The sequence below is a fragment of the Dasypus novemcinctus genome, chromosome 2 (assembly GCF_030445035.2).
Source record: "Dasypus novemcinctus isolate mDasNov1 chromosome 2, mDasNov1.1.hap2, whole genome shotgun sequence".
Taxonomy (NCBI): Eukaryota; Metazoa; Chordata; class Mammalia; order Cingulata; family Dasypodidae; genus Dasypus; species Dasypus novemcinctus.
The window spans coordinates 159,225,474-159,236,114 of record NC_080674.1 but is presented as its reverse complement, the minus strand read 5'-3'; the positions used below and the strand labels follow the sequence as shown (position 1 = coordinate 159,236,114).

Below are 10,641 nucleotides of genomic sequence, written 5' to 3'. Positions count from 1 at the left end.
ACACTTCACACTGCAGGTAATTGACTGTTTATATGCCTGTTGTCCTCACTGGACTGTGGTGCTAGGAGAACTGGGCCCCCATCTGTCTGATTTCTTGCTCTACCCTAGCAGCTAAGGTCAGGCCCTGGAGGCACTAGGGTACATAGTAGACACTTATTAAATGAACACAGGAATGGACAGGGTGCCATTTATATACATATACAAGGGTCCATTGCAAAAACAGCACACCTAGACATCTGACTGCCACACAAATTCCACAGACATTTTCATCTTTGATGTCCTTTATTCCCAGCAATTCACATCAGTTACTCACTGAGCTAGTGCTCATTGTATTAACCAAGAATTCATTCATCTTTCTTCACTATTGTAATAGGGTCTTCAAGTTCCAAACTGGGTTGGGGCCCAAAAGGGTTAACAAGGTCTCACTCCATCACAGGGAGAAAGGGGCACTCTTGTGAATCAGTCTTCAACTTCCCAGACTCCTGCTCAGTTCAGAGGCAAATAATACCTTAGCAGGTTTAGTACATGACAGCCCAACAGCAAAATAAATAAGACACAGTGCAGTGGTTCCAGGCATTCGGGGGGCAAAGGCACATTACACAGAGTTCCCTGGAGAAGATTCAGGCCATTCTCCATCGTCTCAATATGCATTTTCTCACCCCTCAGTGACTTTTAATCTCATCCCCTAGTCTACGAGAAACTATAACCCACATGCTACTGAATACATTTTTATTTGCCCTTCCTGAGATAGACTTGGTTCTGAGTATATTTTAGTTCTTTCCCTTATGCCTACAAGAACATTCAATTTGTGTTCAGCTCCCTTTTAATGGCACTTAAATATACATTCTGGGACCTGACAGAATGGGCTATCCTGTTTCAAACTGCCTCTAAAGCTGTCGGCTCAGCAGAAGCCTTTCGAAGCATCTAGTGCAAAGCTCAAGTGGGGCCAAGGCTAGCTCACAACACAGCCCTCTCTGAGCCCAGGTCCGTCTCAGGCATCCACGGCTGCATCTCCAGAGCAGAGGTTCTCAAGCCTGACCACACACAAGAAGCCCCTTCATGGGCCCAGGCCACACACACTCCCAACCCATGACCTCAGAATCTCTGTGGAGGGACCCTGCTTCAGTGCGGCTTAAGGCTCCCCAGGCGACTGCAGGCAGCAGCCACGCTGAGGAGCACTGAGCCGGAGCCGGAGCCCATCGCTGCTGGCAGCCAGCAGGCACTCAGTAAGCATTTGTGGAACCCACAGACGGATGGCCTATTTTATTTCCTGCTGCCCTATGCTTCCTATTTTTATAAGAAATCTGAGCAGACAGAGGAAGCACAATGAACTCGGATTTGGAGCTGGGAAAGGGATTGTGGCGCCTGAGTTTCTCTTGTCTTGTATGCAAAACATTCATGCTTTAACAAGTCCCAAGCAGGTAAGTTACAAACTGACACAGACATGTACATGATTTTTAAAAGCCCTTCAAAAACCAGAGCTAATGGCTTTAGGCACTACAGTTAAACCAACACAGAAATGTTCTTGGAAATAAGTTCGAACTGCCACCTGTTTTTACACACACTCTAACTTGGGTTGGTTTCAGTTTCAAATTAATTTGTATGAAAGCCCACGCCAGATCACCTTTCCTCCCTTCTGCGAATGTTGCATCGGCTCTTAGCCCAAAGCAACAACAACTTAGAGGTAATGATCCAACAGCAACTGCTCCCAAATTGCTCCAACGGGCTGGACTTCCGTGAACCGAATATCTGTTGAGGGGCGTCAATTTCCAGGTTCTGGAGAGGGATGGCAAACAGGTTTGATTTTGTTACCGAGTCCAAGAGACCGGCGACCTAGAACACAGTACTTATTTTTCCATCTTTTCTTTGTCGTTGTTTAGTATTGAGAAGGATCCTGAGGGAGAACCTGGGTTGACAGGGAAGGGCCCCGTGTTGACGAGTACCGTCTGCCCTGGCCGTGGGAGCAGGGAGGGGCAGCTTGTGCGCCTCCATCTGCCAGCCCGGGCCAGGAGGTGGCTGGCACTGGCGCAATCTCCCTCCTACCAACGGTAATTTACATTTTGTACTCACTTCACAGTTTACAAGGAGTCTTACGTTCTTAGCCTCAAGTCTTTCTCACAACTCAGCGAGATGGACTTCATGGATGGGAAACTGAGGTTGTGTCATGTCTAAGGTCCCACAGCCAAGTGTTATCACATCCTCCGCTGCTCCAGGCCCTCAGCGGCTTCCTGAAGCCACTGGGGATTTCCCCCTGGCTCCCCTTCTACCCAGAAACAGGAAACCTACCTAAGACATGACCTAACCTCCCCCACCCAGAAGGCTTTTGATCATCTACTTCACAGAGCTTCCTCCATGATTTGCATGCTGCTTTGTCTCCTCTTCCAGAGAAAGCAGCTAAGTACAACTACCACAAAGAGCTGCAGGCACCCCGCCCAACCTCAAAACCCCCTCTTCCCAGGAACTGCCTCTGCACTGGCCCACATGCATTCCAGAACTGTGACTTGATCGCACCGCGCCCAGTGCCCAGAACCTTCTGGGAACCCAGCCACCACCGTACCAGCAAACCCAGAGCTCCCTTCTTGAGAGGGCACCCACCGGTTCACTGCCCAGAAAGCTCAGCTCCCAGCGTGGAGAAATAAAAGATGACCACTCAGGTATGATGTCTCCTGATAGGAAACTTAGGAGGTGAACTGTTAGGCTAGGCACTCTCGACTTCCGCAGTCCCCTCGCTGAGACCACCCAGGAGGCAGGGAGCTTTCACCTGGGTGACCTCTCCCCCGGCAGGTGCCGGGGGCAGGCGGGGGTGGTAAGGGAAGGTTGCTGTGTGCCGTGAGCACGTCCTGGCCGGTCGGCTGGGACCCGGGTGGGAACCGCTTCTTTATGTGCCTGCTGGGTGCTCTTCCTCCAGCTCCGACCTCACCTTCCCGTCCACACCCGTCTCCTCTGTCCCTTTGCCCTCCCAGGGTCACGGCCCACCAGCCTTCCCCATGCCGGTGGCAACGTGAGCTCTGAGAGGGCCCCTAAGAGGGCAGGCTCCAGCCCCACGGAGCAGGGCTCGGCGTCCTGGCCAGGAAGCTGGAAGGCACGTATCCCCTCTGTCCATTCACTTCCACGAGGCTCCACTCCGGGTTCCCCTTCTTGTCCTGCGCCTCCAGGACGGTGGCCGGCTGGCCTGCCTGCAGACTGACCTCATGGCTGCTTCTGGCCACAAAGGGGTACACCGCCACCACCTAGAACAGCGGGAGGAAACAGAGCCGGTGGGGGTGGGAAGCAGGACACCCAACCCACAGGGCTGCGCCTCCACCTCCCCACCCGCCTCGCCCCTCTGCTGGCCACTCGTCACCTCCCAGCACAGCGTTTGTACTAATAAGGAGAACAAACCCTGTTACTGCTGCGGCTGGTACTTACTAGGTGGCAGGCACTGCTCTGACCCTTGACCTGGTTTGGGTTCTCACAACAATTCTATCATTTGATTTGCCCCCCTTTTCAGATAAGGAAACAGACTTATCTGGCATTCAAAATCACACGGCAGAGCTGGAATTTGAGGCCTGTCTGACGGCCGTGGGTGCTCTCCATCCTGCTGCCATCTCACCGAGCAGAGAACCCAGCACCCTTTCCCTCCCTGCCGCCCCAGATCTAAGGGTTTCATCTGCTCAGGCCAGTTTCCCAGCTTAAAGCAGAGACAGGAGGTTGGGCAACTTGGTTACTTCTTAGGAAAAGACATTGAACTGAAGGAAAATTTGGACAGGAGGGCATTTGTTAGGCTAATATGTAACCTCCCTGGGCCTCGGTTTCATCATCTGCAAAATGGGAGTAATGACCCCCACCCCTGCATGTAACAGTGGGACCTTAGCGCATGGCTGCATGCCTAGATAGGGCTTCAGGCCGTGCCTGGAACATGGTAAGATGGTAAGAGCTCACTAAGTGCAGGCTGCTATTTTCACCATTACTGTTATTATTATTAGCCAAGCCTCAGGAATTATAAAGAGCAAGGAAGGGGTCATCCCACGTGAGTCCCACGGAGCAGTCCCAAGGACAAGGAGGAAGCAGCTGAGGTGTTTGGGCAGATGGACGGCTGAGCCAAGGTAAGAGCTGAAGGCAGAGGCCTTGACCTGAGTTTCTGTCATGATACAGGACCCCTTCTCTGAAAAATGTAAAAGGTGGGCAGAGGAGGAAGGCCCGGTTCTCCCCTTGGCTTTGCGTTTCCCTGGCACCCTGGCTGATGGCAGAGGTAGGGCTGGGCAGCGTGTACTTCTGCCACACAACACCCAGAGACAGAGGACGGCCTGGCTCTCCCTTCCCATCCGAGGCCCTGGCTGGGGTTCCCAGAGACACCACCCACATTGGCTAGAGCTGGGTGGTGGGCAACCTTATTTCCCTCTAAGAGGGAAGGGCTGGGGTTGAGTTGGGCAGCTAAGCCATCTAGTGAGATCCTTGTGCAGCCATCAGCTCTATATAGTTCTAGAACATTTCATCACCCCTGATAACCATTAGCAGTCAATTCCCATCTCCCGTTCCCCTCTACCAGCAACCACTAATCTACTTTATGTCTCTTTAGATTTGCCGATTCTGGACATTTCATATAAATGGAATCATGTACTATGTTTGTGCCTGGCTTCTTTCACTGAACATATTGTGTTCAAGGTTGTGACAGTTTTAAGGATGCAGATTATGTCCTTAGAGCTAATCCATTCCTGTGGGTGTGAACCTATTGTAGATGGGAACTTTTGATTTGGTCACTTCAGTTAGAGGGCCTTTTGATTAGATTACTTCAGTAAGGCATGACCCAAGATGGGTCTTAATCCTTACCAAAGTCTTCTATAAACAGGATGAATACAGAGAGAGACACAGGAGCTCAGAGAGGAACCCTGTTTTAGTTTGCCAAAGGGCTGCCGATGCAAATGACCAGAAATGGGTTGGCTTTTATAAAGGGTATTTATTTGGGGTAAAAGCTTACAGTGCCAAGGCTGTGAAAACCGAGGCACCATCAGAAACGCCTTCTCATCAAAGTCAACTGCCATGTGGTGAGATGGTCACCAATCTCTTCCGAGGTCTCTGCCTTTCTGCAGCTGTAGGCAAACCTGACATATGGCTTGTCTCTTCCTGGGCCTTCTCTCTGTCTGGGCCTCAGTTCCCTGAGCCTCTTGGGGGCTTCCTTCTTTGCAGCTCAGCTGTGGGCAAAACCTCTCTCATGGCAGGATCAAATACAGCAGCTTCCTCTTCCTGTGTCTGTGTTAGCTTCTTTCTGTGTTTCCGTTTATATTAGACTCAGCAAGGGGGCAGGGACGCAACCTGAGTCATGCGTCACTGACACAATCCGACCAAAAGCCCTAAATCAATCTTATCAAGTATTCTAATGAAAGGACCTCAACTGAATTTAATGCAATCAAAGGGTGTCACACCCAGAGGAATAGATTCATTTACGAACATCTTTTTCTTTTTGGGGTTCATAAAATAATCTTAACCTGTCACAAACCCATAGAAGCTGAGAGAGAAAGCCATCGATGCAGCAGCCTGAAGCTGAAAGCAACAGAGCCCAGGGGAGAAGGCAGAGGCCAGCAGACTCCACCACGTGCCTTCCCACATGACAGAGGAGCCCAGGATTGCCAGCAGCCAGTCTTGGGGGCGAGAGCACTGCCTGATGCCTTGATTCAGACATTTTCCTCAGACTCTGAACTGTAAGCTTGCAACTTAATAAATCCCCACTGTAAAAAGCCAGCCCATTTCTGGTACATTGCCTTCACCAGTAAATTAAAACAAAGGTTCAGCCATGTTGTAGCTTCACTCCTTTCTATGGCTGAAAAATATTCCATTGTATGCATGAGTTGACAGATATTTGATTGTTTTTATTTTTTGGCTATTAGGTATAATGCTGATAGGAAGATTCGCATACACGTTTCCCATCATCTTTTAAAGACAGACTGACATCCTCACCAAAGCCACGAGACCCTGCTGGCCGGGCCCCCGCCCAGCTTCCCAGCTGCTTCTTGCTCCCCGCTGCCCCTCCTCTTCCCCGGCCACACCGGCTTCATTCGGTTCCTCACACGGCCCTTGTCCTTGCCTGCCACCGGGCCTTTGCATGTGCTGTGAACTCTCTGGAAACCTCTTCCTATCCTCACCCCAGCACATCCCCCTCCTCAAATTAATTTCTACCCATCTTTCATATCTGAGAAAACACATCATCGTTTTCAGAAAAACCTTTCCTGAACCTCTCCCAGATCTACGGCTGTAGCATTTATCACAGCTGCAGGTTTACAATTATTCATGTGATTATTTTGTTAGTCACTGTTTTCCCTACCCCAGAATATAAATTTGAGGAAGATAAAAACCATGATTTACTTTTACTCATTCTTTTGTCTCTCACCTAGTACACTGCCTGGCAAACAGTAAATGAATAAATACATAAATGAGGCGATGAAGGAATGAATCCTACTTGCTCTGCTGGCAGGCAGGGAATTAGTTATCAGTTGTTGATGGGGTGGGGGGGCACATTGGAATCTGTCCCAGGATTCCTATCTCCTGGTCCCACCCTGGCCAGGTCCTTGTGTGGTCACTGATCACCCCCCAGCCTCCCCAGGTGGCAGTGCCTCTGGACAGGAGTTACACCTCGACAGCAGAGGCAACTCAAAGCTGCTGTCCAGGTGGCCAGGGGGAGGCAAGCCCCACCCCCTCCCACACTCACCTGGGTCACAGCTGGGACAGAGGGTGCTGGGACAGAGGGAACTGGGACCGGGGCGGGCTCTGGCGTTGGCTGTTGGAAATCCTTGTGTGGCCCCGCCTGCCTTCCGAGCTCTCCTTCACCAGGCACGAGCTGGTACGGCTGCAGTTTCCCAGCCGACACGTACCCCCGATGTCCTAGGGGATGTGCAGAAGGTTATTCGCCACCCCTTTAGGAACAGGGAAATCATGGGTACAAATATCTCCAATACAGCTGCTGAGCACTAAGGAGACCTGGGAAAGTCATCCTGGAACACACACACACACACAGTTTCTAGCCTTTGCTTGCATGCCCCCAGGGACAGGAGGCTCATTCCCTACTGAGGCAGCCTGCTTCATTTGAACAGCTCTGACAGAGTTAAAGGTGTTCCTTTCTTAGGTGAAAACTGCTTCCCTGGTGCTGGCCCCGCTACCCCACTCCTTCTCGTGGCCACCCAGAACAAGGCTGCTGCTTCTCCCCAGGACGGCCTTCCCCAGGGGGCAGAAATTGCTTTCTCTTCTCCAGGCACCCCTAGTTCCTTCGAATGTAGCAACTGCACTCGTGCTGCTCTGGTTGCCATCGTTACGAATGGCTCTCCCTTCCCCAGAGCTCGCCAGGATGGGCATTTAATTATCTCTTCACATCAGCTCTGTTATCGCCCTTTTACCTTCGAGCCAAGAGGGGAGAGGGGCTCATAACTTCCCCGAGATCCTGCAGCTGGTCAAGTGTGGGAGCTGGGATTCACACCCAGGCCCCGTGGCCCCGGGAGCCTTGCCTTCACTCCCCATTCTGCTGTTTCCCCACCTCAAGTCATGGCAGTACCCGTGCATGGTGTCTGCCTGGTGTGCTGTTTTCTTAATTTTTTAAGGGACTCACTTTTAAAAACTTAGTCTTGACTCCTATGAATAAATATGTCTTAGAGAAATAAAACCATGGGTTTTATGAATCAGTTATATTTTTTCTAATACACATTAAGATATCCAAGTAACAATTATAATAAAAACTGTCTGTAGGAGGGAAATCTGTCCATGGATCCCCTAACAAAAATCCTGTGTAACACATGTCCCACTTAGGAAAATGCTCTGCTGGGCCCCACAGCATCTCGTCCTGGACTCACGGTGCCCCTCTGCATCCAGCTTTGTGTCACTGAGGCGCCTGGACCTGAGCAGCACACCCCAAGGGACGGCCAGTGCAGCGGGGCCGGAAAATCACCTCCCTCCTCCTGGACCTTGAACTCCAGTTACTGCAGCTGGGATCCAAGCAGCCCTTCTCGGTGCATATCTCCAGCTTGCAAGGTGATGCTGAAGTGCTCTCCATATATGTCCTTCTACCCCAGTAGTCTATGAGGTCCCCAAAGCCAGGTCCTTATCTTGCACAGCACCCGACACACAGTAAGTGCTTGATAACGGATGCTGCAGTGAAAGACTGAGTTCCTCCTTTTGGCATTTCATGCACTACTGAGTCATGCTATGTCCTACACTGTGCCCCCAACTCTGCATCTGTCACGTGTGCTCCTCCCCTTCCTGGATTGCACAGCTAGACTTCGGCCCATGAGAGTGCCCATGTCCCTCCATCCCTCCACTGGTCTCTACCGGGACAGGAAGGGCCCACCAGGTCCCACACATACCTCCGGTGTCCACCAGCCAGCGGCCACTGTTGCCTTTGGTGTCCTTGTTTTGAAGGAGGGCCACGATTTGACCCCGTGGCAGTGTCAGATCGAGCGTCCCAGACCCGCTGATGCTGCTTGTCACCTGGTACAGCTTTCCAGGGCCATACCTGCTCAGAAGGGACTGCACCTGGTGCTCAGCTCCTGGAAGGAGTGGCTGGGAAAAGGAAGGACAGACACAGACACAGGTGCTCAAGTGAACGTGCCAAAGCCGGCACCAACATTTGCCCATGTGCCTGGGCCTGGGCCTGCCTCTGCTGCTGAGAGCTGGAGACCCTGCACAAGGGCTGGTCCTGACTGGGGCCACAGTGCCCTCGCTAGTCGATGGCTGGATCAGGTGGGAGATGCATGCTCTTGGTATCCAAAGGCACCTCAGAAGAAACCTCGAACTTGACCTCTAAAATCACTTCTGGGATTCTCCAAATTTCTAATCCAAAATTTGTTACAGACCTCCCAGAATTGAGCCCTTGAAGCTCCCCATAATATCCAGCCAAGTTATCCCACAGGAAGTTACCTCCTCCAGGTCTTTTGACTTCACTTGAGGGGGAGCCTTGTGCGGGCATCTGATCAACCTGGCATCTCTGGCACAAGCAGAGGACCGCCCATGGGAGGCCCGCCCACACGTGCTAATGAAGGAATGCCCATTTTTATTCCATTCACTTTTAATCTGTACATATCTGAGTACTGCTCATTTACAAGGCTTCATGAAGGGTGTAATAAAAACACAGGAGAGCATTTTGCTCTGATGGAAACTGTCATATCACTGGAGAGAGAGATTCAGTGGCATTTTCAGCTCATCCAAAAATCTCCAGGCATTTTCCTTGCTTTTCCATTCACTGCTTCCAGGAAGAACATCAATAAGAAGAGACCCAGGGTGATTGTCTCCTTGTTGTAAAAACAAGAAGAAACTAAAAATGTTCACTATATATTTACAATATATGGCCTATTTGCATTTCCACCCCCTCCTCCCTGGTTATCTCCAGGTGGGTGGGGGGTGGGGAGGTAGGCAGAAGCACCTTCAGGGACACTGGGGCACAGACTCTGCCATTAACCCGGCCGAGTCATGATCCGGAACCTGGAGAGCCTGATGCTTCTAGACAGGCTCTTAAACAGACGGTTGGAGTAGGTTTTTCCAAGAGGGTGGTGGTAGCCCGAGTATAAAACGCTGGAGTGTAGGAAACATTTGCTTGCTTTCTCTAGTCTGGCAGGCCCCTGCCTGTTTCGCGAATAGCAGCGCCCCCTGGAGGGACGGCAGGGGAAGGCACATGAAGACATCACCACTGCCCGGCCCTGAGCCACCACCTCACTTGACGTGGGTTCTGTACCCTTAGTCCAATCTTTCAGGAATTTGTAGGCAGTGTGGTGGGGAGGCAGGGGAGTGTGTGTCTCTTCCCACCAATCTGCAATCTACCATCATCTACACACTGAGATGATGGATGTTTTCACTTGTTTCTTCTTTTTGTTTTTGTGTTTTCTAATCTTTCTACACTAGCATGGATTGTTTGTTGTTGTTTTTTTATTTCTCTTCCCTTACCCGCCCCCCCCCCAGTTGTCTGCTCTGTGTCCACTTGTGTCAGCGGTACCCAGAATCTATGTTTCTTTTTGTTGTGTCATCTTGCTGCATCAACTCTCCATGTGGGTGGCGCCATTCTTGGGCAGGCTGCACTTTCTTTCGCACTGGGCGGCTCTCCTTACAGGGCACACTCCTTGCGCGTGGGGCTCCCCTACGCAGGAACACCCCTGCGTGGCAGGGCACTCCTTGCGTGCATCAGCACTGAACGTGGGCCAGCTCCATACGGGTCAAGGCCTGGGGTTTGAACCGCAGACCTCCCATGTGGTAGGCGGACGTTCTATCCATTGGGCCAAATCCTCTTCCCTATGGATTGCTTTTGAAATAAGAAAAATGGTATCCGAATTTGTTCTCAGTAGAAAGAGAGAGGTTTCCATACTGTCTGTAGGCTGCTCTGTTCATTCTCTGCACCCTTCCTCTTTCCCCAGTTGCAGGGCCCATGACACAGCCAGTGCTGAGGTCTCTGCTCGGGCAGTAACAAGTGTGGGACAGGAGGTGGGACAGCTGTGGTCCAAAGAAGAATCAGCCACCCCGCCTGGAACTGACAGTCTTCCTGGTGGTCTCTGACGCTCCCTGCCCTCCAACCACGTGCAAAGGCCTCTTGCTCTGCCCAGCTCCCTGGGCTCCTGTGTCTCTAAGGTCCCCGGCCCTGGTGGGGAACCCTGGGGCTCCCTCCTGCCCCCTCACTTCACACATGAATCACATCTC

At 51.5% G+C, this 10,641-nt stretch overlaps 1 protein-coding gene and 1 long non-coding RNA gene across 3 annotated transcripts in view; one reads left to right on the top strand and one right to left on the bottom strand.

The window, feature by feature from the left end:
* Nucleotides 1–263: 263 nt before the first annotated feature.
* The window catches only part of ARHGEF37 (Rho guanine nucleotide exchange factor 37), a 58,012-nt gene continuing 47,634 nt past the window's right edge, over nucleotides 264–10,641 (bottom strand). For both annotated transcript variants that reach the window (XM_058280890.2, XM_071210671.1), the window contains 3 exons: nucleotides 8,325–8,520; nucleotides 6,683–6,855; nucleotides 264–3,230 (listed from right to left, as the gene is read on the bottom strand). In XM_058280890.2, coding sequence (XP_058136873.1) covers nucleotides 3,021–3,230; nucleotides 6,683–6,855; nucleotides 8,325–8,520 — 579 coding nt within the window. In that variant the 3' untranslated portion in view covers nucleotides 264–3,020. The remainder of the gene's footprint in view (nucleotides 3,231–6,682; nucleotides 6,856–8,324; nucleotides 8,521–10,641) is intronic.
* Nucleotides 2,521–9,121, top strand: LOC105744812 (uncharacterized). Its single transcript, XR_009181699.2, has 4 exons — nucleotides 2,521–2,654; nucleotides 3,966–4,085; nucleotides 5,483–5,678; nucleotides 7,771–9,121. It is a non-coding gene; the product is annotated as an uncharacterized lncRNA (long non-coding RNA).